General features: G+C 56.2%; 2 protein-coding genes across 2 annotated transcripts; both read left to right on the top strand.

Moving 5' to 3' along the window:
- Window positions 1–9,311: 9,311 nt before the first annotated feature.
- Window positions 9,312–12,328, top strand: B0T26DRAFT_738620 (uncharacterized protein; the record flags this gene model as incomplete). Its single annotated transcript, XM_060443611.1, has 2 exons — window positions 9,312–10,420; window positions 10,504–12,328. 2 exons carry the CDS (start codon window positions 9,312–9,314, stop codon window positions 12,326–12,328), a joined length of 2,934 nt encoding a protein of 977 aa, XP_060301029.1.
- Window positions 12,329–14,707: 2,379 nt separating this feature from the next.
- Window positions 14,708–16,115, top strand: B0T26DRAFT_637642 (WD40-repeat-containing domain protein; the record flags this gene model as incomplete). The annotated part of the gene is made up of 4 exons (XM_060436946.1): window positions 14,708–14,753; window positions 14,926–15,013; window positions 15,089–15,797; window positions 15,879–16,115. The coding sequence occupies 4 exons, from the start codon at window positions 14,708–14,710 to the stop codon at window positions 16,113–16,115; spliced, it is 1,080 nt and encodes a 359-aa protein (XP_060301028.1).
- Between the last annotated feature and the right edge of the window lie 19 nt (window positions 16,116–16,134).

Below are 16,134 nucleotides of genomic sequence, written 5' to 3'. Positions count from 1 at the left end.
TGGGTAGAGATAATAGGTAAGACGGGCGGCAAAAAAAAGGAGATTGGCCCTAGCGTATCGGAATTCAATTTTCACATGGGAGAAAGCCAATGTCTCACCCGTTAGTGCGTCGACGAGACTGCCCGAGTTTTTTTGGTGTGGCATCTTTCGGCTTAAGGCAAAACTTGGCGAAAGAGGCTGACCTAAATCCATACCGGCACTAACGACGGTGACCCCGGCGGAGGATAAGAAAAGGAATCGCACTAAATCACTAAGAGCCAACAGAACATGCAAGAGTTTCCTCGACGAGTTAGCGTTACTACCAGAGACTACCTCCTATTTCTCTGCTCTCTTTGCGGCGTATTGACAAGCAAGTTACGTAAGGCAACGCTGTCGGGCTTTGCGTGGTGGGGTGCTTGCTTCCACGGGGGTGTGGTTGCTGATGATGATAATGATGATAGTGTGGTGTTTTATTTTTATTTTTATTTTATTTCTGGCGATTATTTCCGCCCGTGTCTTCTTCACCGAACCCCCAAAGCGCTCACTAGATTCCTCATGATGGCACGTTTTCTTACGGGACACACTTACATCACCATGGGGTTTCCTTGCCTGGCCCCTTTCCCACCCGCCCGCCCGACCGACGAGGGCGGCCTTCCCTTGAGCCGCCCCATGCCATGCTATGCTCGAAAGGGTTCGTGGCATTCGGTTGCTTTACCTTTTCGCAACAATGCTACATACATAGGGTAACAGTATGTTGCGTCGCATCGGTCTCACCGCGAACGAACAAGAGCCGGGAAGAAAGTTGAGCGGTTCATCAGAAAGGGCAAACACACCAAAACCAAACGTCTCTCCACTCTGGACCGACCAGGGGGGCCGACATCCCCCGCGCAGCGCCAACAAACCCCATGGAAATCCTTCCTGCTCGCTAAGAAAGGTTTGAAGACGATGCCATGTTTGTTTCTTCCCTCCGCCGATTTCCTAGGTAGCTGGCTGCGGAGGAGTAGCGCGACGTCGCAGGGCAAGCAGGCAGGCAGTGCAGACGGTGCAGATGAGTATCGAAACCATTCATGCTATTGCACTGGTTTTAGGTAGGTATGCACAGTACATACATTCCTAGGTAGGTTATCTAATCCTCGGCGATCTCAAAAAAGAGCCAGATTTGGTACTTGCTATGGGTTTTGTGGGCTTAGATCGTTTTTTTCTGTCTGCTCGCCTTCGCCTTCGCATCATCTACACTAAAGCAGATAGATCTCACACCCCTCCCCTGCCCTGCCATGCCCTAGCCCGCCCGACATCTTTGTCTCGAAAAAAGTCCCGAGAAGGAGGGGAAGGCAGGGGAAGGGAAAGAATCCAAAAAAAAAAAAAATAAGGACGAAACGATTCGAGTTGCACAGCAACATAACCCTACACACAAGCGAGAGGCGGAGGGACGGACGGGCCAAGCCTTGTGGGAAGGAAGCTAAAAATCTCCAACAACCTAACGCCATCCCGGAGGAATATCGTCTGCGGCGCCCAATCAAGGCGAGGCAGCCAGCAGAGGTTGCCACTACCGAGTACGGGGTACTTGTAGCGCAGTGTAGTGTAGTGTAGATCAACGATAAGGTGGGGGGACGGGAAGCACGAGATAATAATTCTTCTTCTTCTTCTTCTTCTTCTTCTTCTTATTATTATTATTATTATTATTATTATTACCACTACTACAGTAGAAGAGCAAAGCCGTGATGCTACCTGTCCGCCGTCCGTCTGCCTGAGTGGTCGGTTCGGGTCGTTTACAACTTCCCCCATCACACACGCGCGCGCGCGAGCCAAGCAGAAGAGGAAGCAGATCATCTTTCCTTTCCCCAGATTATACCACCTACAGCATTAAAGTGAGAGGGAGTTAGCGAGAGCAAACAACGTCAAGTAAAATGCACGGAGGAGGCACGTCTCACACGTGCAGGCATTTATTTCCACGCAAAAGCAAAAATCAACAACGGGTACCTGATATTATATCACATGGCACCAAACTCTTGTAACAAGAAAAAAAAGAGCCTGGGGGTTTCCAGGCTGCCAAACCAGGGGGGGGGGATACGCGGGGGTTGCGGCTCATAAGACTAGCTGGTTTCTAGGGCCTTGACATGCCCAGGGGAGCATTTGCTAGGGGAAAGGCAGAAGGTAAAAATAAGAGCCTAAACCCAAAATAAGAAATCGGCGTTTTATTTACCCGATCCTCTCCTTGATGCTGCTGGTGCTGATGACGATGATAATCGAGCCTGGGCAGGCAGGCGGGCAGGCTGGCGCGGGAGACAGAGAAAGAGAGATCCTACTGTACGCCGTAGGCACCACCAAATGGCCAAGGGCCCTGGCGTCACACACGGAACAGAAAAAGAGAAGGAAAAGAGAACATTCCGTCGTGCCATCGCTGTGCCTTGGTCATGCCTCTGCCATTTTCTGTGCCGCGCTGCCCACGCGTTTTGGGGGGTGTGTGCGTGTGAAATGCGAAAGAAAAAGAAACCGAACAACAAGAACCATCAATAAGGCAAGCAGGCATGGCGGCGTGGGGTTGCGGCGAAGGCCGAGGGAATGTTCCAAAGAGAAAGAAGGGTCTCGTCTCTGGTCTGTCCCTCGTCCCGTCTGGTCTTGGTCTTGTTAGGGTTACGTTCGTTCCTCGCCTCGCCTGCTCGCCTCGCTCGCGGCACCTCCTTTATTGCGGAGCCCCCCTGTCAACTAAACTTGTTTCCTCTTTTCTCATCCTTGATGGAACCTCACGGCGTGTATGAGACATTGGCAAAAAAAGAAGGGATAGAGACAAATGGAAAGACAGAGTTAAAAGACGGGCGGGGGACAGTGGAAATCCCGTCGACGGCTCGAGCTGTGAGGGAGTGTTGAAAAATGGAAGAATTTAAGTCTGAAAGTATGTCTCTCCATTTTCCGACCTACTATGTAATGTCCAGTGTGCATGTAAGACATGGAACCATTAGAAAAGGATAGGGCACTAGACAAGTAGCTGAGCGAAAAATGTCTAACTGGTTGCAGTTGTTGCAGCTTCAAACTTTACCAGGTCGTATCAGAAGGCGAGCCGCTAAACTACCTTTGAAATTTGCCCAGTAAGCCCTTGGACGAGATGCCGAGCTAATGACCTGAGAATGTGGAGGCGTGTGTGGTGTGGTGAGATGGCTCGGCAGGCCGCAGACATGAGACCAGTGAGGCGCAACAGCACAAACACGCGCACCGCACGTGGAATTGACCTTACCTCCTGCGGCTGAGACGTGAGCGCCGCGGCATGGCATATTTCAACCTTGGCTGGCTGTTTCTTGTGTAGCAGTCGGTAGGTGAATTATCGACTCGGAGAACGCACGGAAAGGGTGCAAGGGACCAAGGCCCCCTCCCCTCTTTCCATAAAGTGTCCGGCATGAGGTAATTGAGCTGGCGATTGGTGGCTATTCAGTCTTATTCCCTTCCTTTCCCAGCCTCGGTCGCCCTTCCTCGCCCAAGCATTTGTCGGTTGGTCCACCAATCAGCCTGCTGAGAGAGACGCCAACGAATTGAATGGGACGACACAACACCCCATTTCTCCACGCCGCATCCTGACCCCGAACGTCCGGAGTCACGGTAAAGAGAGCCGTCCACTCCGTTGGCCGGCGCGGCGCAGCGCAGAGGCACTTGCATGCAGCAGCAAAGAAAACATGGAGACAACTGGAAAGAGTCACAATAAAGGAACCCGTGTGTTTGCTTGCGCCCGGGGTTCCTGTCGCCCTTGTTTTTCTCTCTTCCTGCACACCGAATAGATTGCCATCCACCAGCCCAAACACACAACCCCACAACCGTCAAGCCTAGCAGCATGAAACGGGTTCAACCGCCGCACGCCGCACGGCGCGCGGCGCGCAAGCCAAGGCGAATCTGCCGAGACGCTGGTACGATCGTCCGTACACGGCTCACGCACGGCATGGCAATGAGCTTAGGGGCTGCCACTGCTGCTGTTTGCTGCTTGCTGCAGCAAGATAGTTGTTACGGAGCACTCCGTATACGCATGTACTTTGATTTGCCATGTTGATTGGCGTTGGTGGTCGAATATCCGTGCTTGGTAGTGTTGCGTTGCGAGCTCATTGGTGGGCCACTGGGCCTTTTTGCCCATTCTCCATCTCTCCATTGCCCCCTCTCTTTGATTCGTAGGCATGTGGGCAAAAAAGAAAACAAATGGGAAGGAGGACAAAATGACTTCCTAGTTGGGCAGCGCGCTGAGGCCTTTCCGCCAGCGCGCTTTTGGTCGACTTTGCATCCTCACGACTCCCTCGCCAAGCAGTCCAAGTGGAGATATTGGAGCGGAAAGGCGAAGGCGTGCTGGAATGCATGGGCCAAGCCGGTAAAGGACTGGCGGCGGCACCCGTAGCCGGCCGGCCATCGAACTGCCTTGGTGGTGGCTTTTCGGGAGAGGCAGGTGGCCAGTAAGTGATGACGCCAGGACCCCCCGTCTGCGTCACCCCCAGCTGCCAGGTCAAACACGGGCGTGCCACGGGCGACGGGCGGCCAGGGCCCTTTCCCTGCTGCCGTGCAGTTGCCTGGACGGAATCCCGAAGCGCAGCGTTTGTTATTACGGAATATCGAGGCTCGAGAGACGATAATGGCTCGACCAGAGCGTCCGTCCTCGTCTACAGGGAGCAAGCACGGGCACACGGGCGCCTTGGCGGGAACTGGGCAAGAGAGAAGGACCCGCCCATACCTAACCATAACTCCGCTGCCCAGGCGATCCTTCATGCGCCGTGACGAGATTGGAGATTGGGAGCGAGGGTGGAGTGGCAGACGGTGCAGACAGGGCGGTTGTTCGCTGCTGGCTCCTGTGTGTGTGTGTGGTCGCTGGGGTGAGTGCACACTTGGGCAAGCCGGCGCTAGACCCTGACCCACTCTTGGGGGGGATGGGAGGGGGCGCGCCTGAGTCCGGGGCCCGCCTGCGAGGAGGAAAGAGAGGACGGCTGGCTGCGCGCCCAAAGTTCCACATCACAGATCCCAGGGGACTGGGATCGAGCTAACGACGACATGCCGAGCCCTCCTGCTTATTAGCCTTTTGATATTACATGGTCCCGCTGCAAGGTTGGCAGCAGCACCAGCAGCACCGGCGAGGTTAGCTTCTCGCGTCCGTCTGTTCGTGTGGCCCGTCCACCCGCCCACGCCATCGATAAAAGCGGCTAGGGCAATGGCAGGGAGGAGGGAGGGAGGCGCATATTATCGGGAAGCCGGACTACAAGGAGCTTAGTCCTCACTCCAAACCGGCTGTTGGAGGAATACTATGTGGATGTACTGTGTAATCCGAAACGTATGTACCTTGCCTTACACTCCGTCAAACAGAAGCCACTTAAAGGCACATGCGTATGTATAAGGAATGCCTGACACCTTATAGAGAACACCTGACTGGCCTATCTAGATGTCAGGAGCCGTTGGGGGCCACTGCGGAACGGATTTGAGCAACGAAAGGTACGGATGCCCTCCATACATACAATTCATGTGCCTGTTCCAGGTTTGGCCGGGGGGCACGGCTATTGTTGCGGTCCACGCGGGTCCTGGGTCCTGCTGTGCCATCCATCGTCGGTGTCAAAGAGCGCAGCGGTGCCATTGGCCGTTGAAGTCGTGTTGGTAGGTAGGTAAGGTAGGCAATTGACAGCAGACAGGCAGCATGTCATGTAAGCCGGCTCCAGTTACCTCGGGGCGCGGTAGTCTCCAACCCCGTAGCGTATTGACTGCTAGTTCGCAATTCGGCGGCCGTGCTGTGCCTCCAGTTCTGCTATATGACAGGCCCGGTGTCAGTATACGTCGTAGCGGCCGTGACGCAGAACCCCAAGAGCGGACAGCAGGGCGGGTCGGCAGCTGGTGGACAGACAGACCTACGCAGTAAGGCATACCTTGACGTCGAAGCCAAGGTGTCTGTGTGTCTATTGCCCGTCGTCTGTTCTGTTCTGTTCTGTTCGGATTGGATTGGATTGGACTGCATACGTACATAGCAGGACGACAATCTAGAGGGGACGTTCCATTCTGCCCGGCAGGAAATTGTTATTGTGCGTCTGCAACAGCAATTGCCTTATAACCTGCCCATGGAAATGGAAGGTACGGAGGCTTCGTACATACTAAGGTGATTACAGAATACGGAAACTGCAAACTGCCATTGCACGTTGCACACCACACACACCTTCTACGTCCCACATAGTACCCCGTAGCTGCCTCCGTTGCCCAAGCAATCTTTAGGTTTGGGAAGGAATGGCCACGGACGTATTCCACACTCTTACTACTTCCTAACCTACAGTACCTGCCTAGCCTACGGTTGAAGGAAAAAAAAGGAAAAACCCGAACAAAGGCAGGCGTGAACGAAGCGGCCTCATGCCGTAAATCTGGAGGTAATTGCCAGTTTGCTGTGTCCCGTGTTGTCAATGCTGGCCTGCATATCGAGCCCCGCCTAAATTTCCCAGCAGATCACACCTTGCAGTTGCAGTCCCAGTTCCAGTCCCTTTCTCCGCGAGACATCACCTCATCCATGCTCTTGGCGAGGTCGTATACCCCAGCAGGCACGGACGGCACCGTGATTCAGTGTCCATGTCCAATGCTAGCGAGTCAGCGAGTCAGCCTCACACGCAGCCCCGCCCGTGTCAACGGCGCCCGCATCGAAAAGGAACCAACCCTACGCAATAGAAACAGGACGGGACGTGATGCGCCTGCCCGGACGACACATGCAGCCTCGGCCCCAGTGCGGTACTGACTGACTGACTGATTAGGGACTTGAGAAGCCGTTGCAGCCAGGCGTCAATCCATCACAGTCGACACAGGTTTTGCTGTACGGTATGTCTTTCACTCCTTCTTATGCGTCTCGATGGACCTGAACTGGACCCCTCAATTGCGCACCGCCAAAGCAGCGAGTCGCCAGCGAAGCGGGCAGGCAGGCAGGCGTATGTCTGTCTGTCGTTGTGACCCACCGTCGGATGCGCTTCCTGCCTCAATTTGCGGGGCTGGGTCTTGAAAACCCACCCACGGAGCACTTCCTTGTCGTCCTCAAGTCTCTTCGGGTGCTGCAGACGCCTCGAGACACGCGCTGCGTCGTGTGGCGTACCCTCGGGCCCGTGGCAGAATAAGCTCGAGATGCACCCAGATGCACACGGGACGGCTGGCCGACGGCGAGGGGCCCTGCCTGCTTCAGTGTGCTTAGGGTTTGGGGTGGCTAGCCAGCTGCCTGTGATGGATGCCATGGCCATCCATGGCTGGCGCGCCGTCTTTAAACAACAGCCGCACTTCTCGGGCTCTGGAGCACTGCGGTCTGCGAGAGAGTGGAACACCCTGGTCGGCTCAGCTCTTGGTCTCGACCTCGACCTCGACCTCGATCTCGTCGTCCGTTAGTGCCGGAAATAAGTACTGAGTAAATACTCATCAGCACTTTACTTTCATCCAGTTGCATGTACAGCTACTCTACACTCTCCTGGCCCGGCCCAGACCATAGCAACTGGCATTAATACGGCATGCACTAAACCCAGTCCAGTCTCGTCTAGTGCAGACGGCCCCAGTCCGCGGCTCCCGAGCTGGCAGTTAAGCCGCCCGCTCACTCTCCTAACAGCATACCCGCTTTCCACACTACTATCAACACGCCGCCGTAAACGGTTCTTGTTCCCGGTCCAGTGAGGCCATTCCGTGGCTCTTGGCAGCCACCTCCCTTGACGGGCCTGGCTCCCACCCCTGTCCCTGTCCTCTTTGGCAGTCCCGGTCCCAGTCCCCCGTTCGTCCACTTCGACCACACGCCTCCTTATCTTCCCGAACCCTTTTTACCTCGTGGTAGCTGTCCATGATCGCTTCGCCTCCCTCAACGTGCCTCCCTAGTTGCTCAGTTCGACTGACACCCCATGCGTGCTTCCTCTTCACCACCCCCCACCACTCTGATCCCCCCCTCCCCAGTCCCCTCCCCCAAAAGCCCAAAAGCCACCAGGGTGGTCCACTCATGCAGCTAGCATTCAAACGGGGATTGAATTCCTGAGCTTTATTACCCGTTTAGAACCTCTCATTACCAGGTCCCTCCGGGACCCTCTCGCTCTAGCTGCAACACATCCATCCACCTTCCCACCGCAACTCGTATGTATCTATACTCGGTACCCAAGTGTCCATTTGCCCCCCCGCCTTGAGTAGTAGGTGCCTACCAAGCACATGGCTCTACTCTCGTACTCGTACAGTACAATGCGTGCGGGCAAGGGTCGTCTGAACAAGGCAACGCCATGCCGCACTGCCGAAAGCCATCGGCGGCGAGCTAGCCATCCTCCTCGAGAAGAAGCCCGCTAGTGGACAGGGGGTACCAAGAAAGCCTACGAAAACGGCACCTGTAGGCGCCCCAGGAACTGAAGGAGAGACCACATCGTCCATCCGGCCCGGCATGGCATAGAAGGACACGCCAGCCGCAGACTACTCCATACTGGGTGAATGTTTGTAAAATACATATGTACATATGTACTCCGTATACACACGCGCGCGCACACCCACACCCACACCCACACGCCTACTTGCCTCACATCTCAGGTCCTCGAGATACATAGCTAATACTCACAAGCCCGACCCTTTCCCCGTTTTCTTGGCTTGGCCCCCGTTCCAGGGTACACTGCGTGACTACCTACCTTCCTTACCTACCCCGTACCTACCTACCTGCTTCCACTCCAACTTCCCGTAGGTAGTCTACCCTGGCTGCTGCTGCTGCTGCTGTCTTCTCCCTTTCTTTCTCTCTCTCCCCATCTGCAGCTCCATCAGTGGATCTCGTGGCACCAAGCTCCAGAGTGTGGCCGACAAAACGTCCGGCCTCTACTTGACGCTACGTTCAAACAGTATACGGCAATAATATACATACAATCTTGTCCGCCTCTCCCCCGCAGTACACTCCCTACCTCGTTCTCTTCGCCGGCTCGACGACATTGCCCTTGACGCAGGCAATCGGAATCAGCACCAGTGTACTGTACTTAATAATATTGTAAGCGGCCGGTGCAGTACGGCTCTGCTCCTCTCTCTCGGCAGCACCTTGAGACGGCCAACAGATCGACCGTGCATCTGCCCGTGTTGCTCAATTATCCGGGCTCGGTGCTCTTCTCCTGCTGGGCCTTGGCGGCATGCTCGTCTGAAAGGCGCCCGTGAGTCGACTGCGCCGCCTGTGTACCTTTATCCGGCGAGTATCTACCTAGCTGCCACTCGCCCTTCGACTCTTTGTCCTCTCGAGAACCACCTATGCTGTGTTGCCCGTCAGCCAACTCCTAATTCCCTACTCTCCCCCCCACAAAACGGACTGTTGCCTCTTGCGAGGGACATGACACGGACACAGACCGACTTGCGTCACTTCAAAGCTCTTCTCAATGGGGATTTCATCCTACCTCGACCCACGATACCGTTTGGCCATTCCTGATACTCCCCCCGAGCTGCTCACTCCCGACTCGTCCACATATTCGTCGTCCACGCAGTTTGAGGAGAGGTCCTGGAACCCACCTGCTCCTCCATCACCGCCTATGTCCAACTATGACCCGGCCGCCAAGGCAAGCGAAGCGTCGTCCGGGAAGGGTCCCGATGAGACACAGGCCCGGAGGGACCTGGGCGGCGACCAAAGCGCTTCTCGGCAGCAGCTTCCATCTCTGAGCAGCCTCTTTGGCCCGCCCTCCTCGGCCCGGTCCTTCCACTCGCCTCTTTCAGACCGGCCAGGCTCCTACGCATCCAACTCGCCACTCGACCGTCCACATGGGTCACCAGCTTCTGAACATAGGCCGTATTCCTCGTCATCTTACTTTCCGCCATCAACATCGGTACCCTCCATCTCCCAACCCCGTAGTGCGCGGGACACGAGGTTCCAGGAGCGGCCCCCTTTTCCGTCGCTCTCGCGGGCTTTCCCAGGGCCTCTTTCGCCTCACTCTAGAGACGCAGAGCGACAGAGACTAGAGATGCGTTCAGAGTCGAGTACAAGTAGTCCGTGGTCGGCAACCCATGACCGGGACTACTCGTTTGGCAGCCGCGAGTCCCCGGCGTACAAGTCGGTTCCGGAGCGATTCCCTGCCCATCTGCCTGGGGCAGGCCGTGAGGAAGAGCAGAGAGCGAATTTGCGGGAGCAGATGACGCCCCAGACTTCAGGGCACGTCCTTCCTGCCACTCCAGCAAGCACGGTCACTTCGGAGGGTCTTCCGGCGCTAGGCCCAAAGATTTGGACCGGCACGCATTTTCTCCCACGTTTTGTTCGATCCGCCGAAGTTCCTGGAGAGGGCATGTGCTATTTTTACGACGATGGGACTCACTGCAAGACGGTGATTGATGGCGAGGCCGTCAACATGCTCTGGGGTGTCACGAAAGCCGGCAAGCCTCGCAAGAGGCTTGCTATTGCGTGTGTCACTTGCCGTGAAAAAAAGATCAAGTGCGACCCGGACTATCCGCGATGCGTGCAGTGCGAAAAATTTGGCCGGGTCTGCAAGTTTAAGAACGCGTAAGTTGCAAGCCTCCCTCGTAGGGGCGCGTGTCACGTTCTATGCATAATATCCGTCTAATACCAAGACCCATGCTCTATAGCCCACGAGGCGGACATAACGCGTCCCCTTCGACCCCACCGGCCGAACTCGACGACTCCCGCCGGCTTGGTAACTTCATTAAGCCTCCGCCGGACCACGGCAGGCCAAGCACGGGCGCCGGCAGCCACTCGAGCGAGTCAGTCTCGCCCCAGATAGGTCATCGCCCCGCGAGCCCCGACAACGCGTCGGCTGTCCCGCACAAGCGGCTACGGGTTGGCTATGAACACTTCACGCCGACGGTAAGGCCGCATTCGCCCATGGGCCCGACGCCCGACACGGCGCCGTCCACGTTATCGTGGCACCAGCCACAGGAGCTGCCTCGTATTCACGAGGATGTCCTGTGCAGAGCTTGGCAAACAGACCCGTATGTCTCCGACCCTCAGTCCGTGACCAGCACCATATCATCCTTCTTCGTCCACACCGATGCAACGGCACTCCGCTTCCTCCCCGAGAAGGTGTTCAAGTCCTGGGTTCAGAACAGCGCTCACAGAAAGTCCCCAGAAGACCTGATGCTCGTGTATAGCATCCTCGCCGCCGGCGTAGCTCTGTCAGGTGGGCCCAGGGAAATTGCCCACCAGTACTCGCAGGTGGCGCGCTACGCGACGGAGCATGCGCCCCTCGCTATGCAGCTTGTGCACGCGAGAATCGTGCTCTCCCTCTACTACTTTGCCGTCTCGCGGACGGGCGACGGTAACGACATGTCGAGCGCGGCCATCTCGGCTGCAACATGTCTACAATTGAACCTGGAGCTGGATAAGTCTCAAGATGGGGCCATGGCGACCTTTCCTTACGGTTTAACGAGGGCGGGCTACGCAGAGTGTAGGAGAAGAACGTTTTGGTCTTGCTTTCTGCTTGAGCGGCTGAATGGGCTGTTTCCCACACGCGTCGCCATCATCAACGCCGAGGACATTTTTATCCGCCTCCCGGCCGAGACGAGAAGCTTTGAGGAGCAGTTGGGGGTGGCGGCACCTGCATTCGAGCCCAACATGTGCCCCCGAGAACAGTATCGACTCGGGGTGGGAATTATGGGCTATCTAATACAGGTCGTGGCCATCTGGGGAGACGTCATGACCTCCATTTATAGGGTTAAACACCGGAACACGTACCACGACTTCAAGTTTGCCGATTTCTACCGACAAGTCATGTCGCGGCTTGAGGACTGGAATGCGTCGCTCCCGCAGCCACTCGTGTTCTCGTCGGCCCACATCGACTCGGTTGAGAGGGAGGACCAGGGGGCTTGGATACTGATGCATCTCGTTTTCCACCTGACGATGGTCAAGCTGCACCGGCACGTGCACCCGCGCTTCCTCACCACGTCGTTACGGGATCAATATGCGCAGATGGCGCACGACCATTCTCGCAGGATTCTCGACGTTATGGGTGCAGTGGCCAAGGACAGCAACATAGGCCGCTCAAGCATGCCTCCCCCGTTTTCTAGCCTCGCCATTCTCGAAGCGATGGACGTGTTGTCAGCCGAAGGCGCGGTTGGAGACCTCCCGGGTCTGGTTGATGGTCTGGCCATTGCGCGCAGTGTTTTGGAGGTTCTGGGCACCGTGTGGGAGGATGCAAAGATGCACCAAGTAGCTCTGGACCACCGGCTCGACAAACTCGCAAACCTCCGCGACACCTCGGCCGGACGCGGCGCTGTGGGCTCTTCGATAAAAGGGATTCGCCTATTCAACAACACTGAGGATTTGAGGGCAGGGACGGAAAAAAGATTGCCAGCAGGACCATGCTGGCAGATGGCGGATGCGTTGGAAGGTCGGTTCCCGCGAGAGATGGATTGCGTCTACACGAGCCTCACGACAGTTTCGATATACGTATAACGATACCATGACCAACACAAAAAACAAAAGAAGGCCCTGTCCGAGTGCGGAAGGGGATAATACGGGGCTAATTTTTCATTTATTCATTTTGATGCATCTCCCTTCGCTTCGAGAACTGTTTTATATACATCCCTTACACATGCATCTACATGTGTGTCTTTGTACATTTTAGGCGGCTGGCAGGTTGGGTTCAAACAAGCATATTTGCGAGGGGCGTTAGTTATTCTTGCCTTTTGGGGGCCTCAAAAGAGATGGGGAGCGGAAAGAGAGGAGAGGAGCAAGCATCATTAGCATATAGCAATGACTGAAATATAATCCCTCTGCATCTGGCCGAATTGCCTGGCACTGGCACCACTCACCTCGTCTCACCTCGAAAGGGGGTGGGGAGCTAAACTCGGGATTTATTACTACAGGCCTGTACTGACTGTACTGTACATGTAACCTAAGGCAACTCAATTGTGTGTGTGTGTGTGTGTGTGGTGTGCGTGCCGGGGGGATTTGACAAGTGACAGACAGTGACAGCACTGGATGGATATTGATTGATTGATTGTCACTCACACCCACCTGTCGTTGGATTTCCTCACCGCTTCGTTTACCTTATTGATGTAGCCTTTCAGATATTGATCATGTCAGGGAAGCCGTGTTGAAGCTGAAGATGAATCTAAAACGGGCCGCAATATCTCCGACTTATATTGCCTGCGGGGTCCTTGTCTGCTGCCTCGCTGCCGCGTAGCCTTGGAAACAGGAATAACTTACCTACCCGACCTTTCCTTACATACCTACTATGCACTTTCCGAATGTTGAGTAAAATATTCAGACTCGAATGGAACCTTGACTTTTTTTTCACTTGTCCTTTCCCCCCCCCCCCCCCCCCCCCCCCCCATCTCCTCCAGGGCACCCCCCAAAATTCCAAATCAAATATGCACAGCGCCGCATTTCGCCATTGCGCGATCAGGAATAGTTGATTCGGCTGCGATTAGCTCTCTGTCTTATCCTCGCCCCACAAAAGGTACGCACACTGAAGTGAAGTGATGGAACGATGTAGGTGCTGCTTGCTGCTTGCTGCACCCGCGCTTTCCCTGCCAGGTGCCTCAGGTAACCAAAGGTGCCCAGAGCAAAAAAAAAAAAAAAAAGAGAGAAAAAAAAGAAAGAGGAAGCTGGCCTGGCAAGGCCAGCCCAGGGTTTCGTTCGCTGTTTTCTTCTAGCCTGGTTCTAGAAGGAAACCCCGCGCCACACGTTAGATTATCACACAGCCAATCACACACACACACACACACAGTCGTATCGGGAATCCGATTTCGCATTCCAACGCGCGCGCCGGCTGTCTGTCACACTGTCTGGCTGTCAGTCGGTTGGGATCGTATAGCTTTTTTTTTTTTAAACCCCCGTAGACAATTGTTACAGTATTGCTTCTTGCGTTTGCCCCAACCTATCCACCCCCCAGCCCCGGCCGTCCGCCTGCCTGCCTGTCTGCCTTCCTTCGTTGTGACGTGACGTTGCAATGGAGAACGGAGCGGGAAAGGAGAACGAGATATACTGATGAGTACTACACTGATGAGTACTACCTGATACATCCAGGACATAGGTGGAATAATACACAGTGTATACAAGAAGTGCAAGTAAAGCCGCGCAGTCCGACGCCGACGCCGTACAGTTTGAGCGAGGTGTGGTGTGGGGGCGCGTCCATCTACACCGTGCATGGGCTGGCTGGATAAAGTATGTATCCCGCTGGTTGGTTTGGGGGGTTGGGGGGTGTGAATTACCTTCTTACCTTATTCAGTACCTTGGACCAGAAGCGAGAAACAACTGTACCGTGCCTTTTTCCAACACACACACACATACACACGCACTCTCTCTCACAGACGCACCTGGGTATGTGACTACCTACATATGTGCGCACATGCGTGCACACGCACTGTAGGAATCGTTCAATTCCAAACTCATGCGGATTACATATAGTTCTAGGCTATTAATTCGGGCACTGATCACTTTGCAGCCAAGAGCCCCGAGCCCCGCCAAAAACGGTGATTGGAGCCAATTGCATTGTGTCGCTATTGCGTGGGGTATTGTAAAATACAATACGCGTAACAGATACAACACAACAACATATCGTCACACTTCACACTTCGCAACTCAACACACAAACACATACACTCGGCTACGCTAGGCCGGTGAAAGGATACCTACGTCATCCTTGGTGCAAACGCGGGCTGCAACAGCCAAGGTTGTGAGTGTGGTGTTGGTGGTGGTGGGTTGTTATTGTGATGAGCTCCCGCAGCTGAATGAGTTTCTGAAGACAGACCGAGAGAGAAGAAACAAAACAGACAGCCTTATTGTCCAGACAAGGCCAGAGCGGCTCTCGCCAGACAGAGACGGGCAATGGATTTCCCAAGCAGGCCGCTGTCTCAGCTGCTGGGGTCGAGCGGTGAGCTTGAGCTTTATTTTTATTTTCAATCTACGTGTACTACACCTCCGGTTTGTCTCACCGGACTGGAGAAGAGAGCATTCATTCTTTCGTTAGATACATCTGCCCCCTTGATATACCCCTTTACCCCGCTGACCCCCACGCGCCCTTTCTGCTCACCCCCAAACAACAGGCCCCGTCCACGCTGTTAGCTACTCGGCCTCCCCGGGGACCTACATCCTCACCGGATCGGCCGACCGCTCCATCCGGCTGTACAACCCGTCCCCCAGCAGCAACAACAGCAACAACAGCAGCACATCATCCTCGTCGTCATCATACATCGGCGGCGATGGCAGCAGCACAACAACGGCACCACCACCGCTGCCCGAGGGCCGGTTGATCCAGACGTACGCGGCGCACGGGTACGAGGTGCTTGCGCTGGCGGTGGCGGGCGACAACGCGCGGTTCGCGTCGGCGGGCGGCGACCGGGCCGTGTTCCTGTGGGACGTGGCGACAGCGCAGACGACGCGGCGCTTCGGCGGCGCGAGCGGCCACGGCGGCCGCGTCAACGCCGTGGCGTTCGGTGGCGCGGGTGACAGCCTGGTCGTCAGCGGGGGGCTCGACACGACGGTGCGCGTGTGGGACACGCGGTCCGGCGGCGGCAGTTTCGGTGGTAAACCGGTGCAGATCCTCACGGACGCCAAGGACGCCGTGGCGGCCGTCGCGGTGAGCGGGGCCGAGATCGTCGCCGGCAGCGTCGACGGGTGCGTGCGGTCGTACGACGTGCGCATGGGCCGGCTGGTGGTCGACGTGCTGCCCGCGAGTGTTGCGAGTCTGTGCCTCGCGCGCGACGCCAAGACGGTGCTCGTCGGCGCGCTGGATAGCAAGCTGCGCCTGCTCGACCGCGCCACGGGCGCCTGCCTGCGCACGTACGCGCACCCGGCGCGCCGCAACGACGAGCTGCGCGTCCAGGCCGTGCTGGGTGGCAAGGAGCGCTTCGTCGTCGCCGGTGACGAGATGACGGCGACAACCGCCGATACTACTGCCCCTACAGCTGAAGCAGCCGTATCCGTATCCGTATCCGAATCCGCATTCGACACGACGACGGTCACCGAAACAGCAGCGCCGCCGGCAGCAAGGAACGAGGGCCGCATCTGGGCGTGGGACCTGCTGACGGGCAAGGTAGTGGCGCAGCTAGCGGTGCCGTGGGGGGGTGGCGGCGATGGCAACGAGGGCCGGCGGCGCGTGGTTGTGGGGCGCGACGGCAAGGAGAAGGAGCGCAGGAACGTGGTGACGTGCCTGGCGTGGAAGGAGGGCGGGTTCGGCAGCCAGTTCTGCGCCGGCGGGACGTCGGGCGTGGTCACCGTGTTTGGGGAGGGCTGAGACGAGATGAATCCCAGCT

The sequence above is a fragment of the Lasiosphaeria miniovina genome, assembly GCF_030549165.1.
Source record: "Lasiosphaeria miniovina strain SMH2392-1A chromosome Unknown B0T26scaffold_2, whole genome shotgun sequence".
NCBI lineage: Eukaryota > Fungi > Ascomycota > Sordariomycetes > Sordariales > Lasiosphaeriaceae > Lasiosphaeria > Lasiosphaeria miniovina.
Note: the sequence above shows the minus strand (reverse complement) of the source record. Positions and strands in the feature narration are given on the sequence as shown.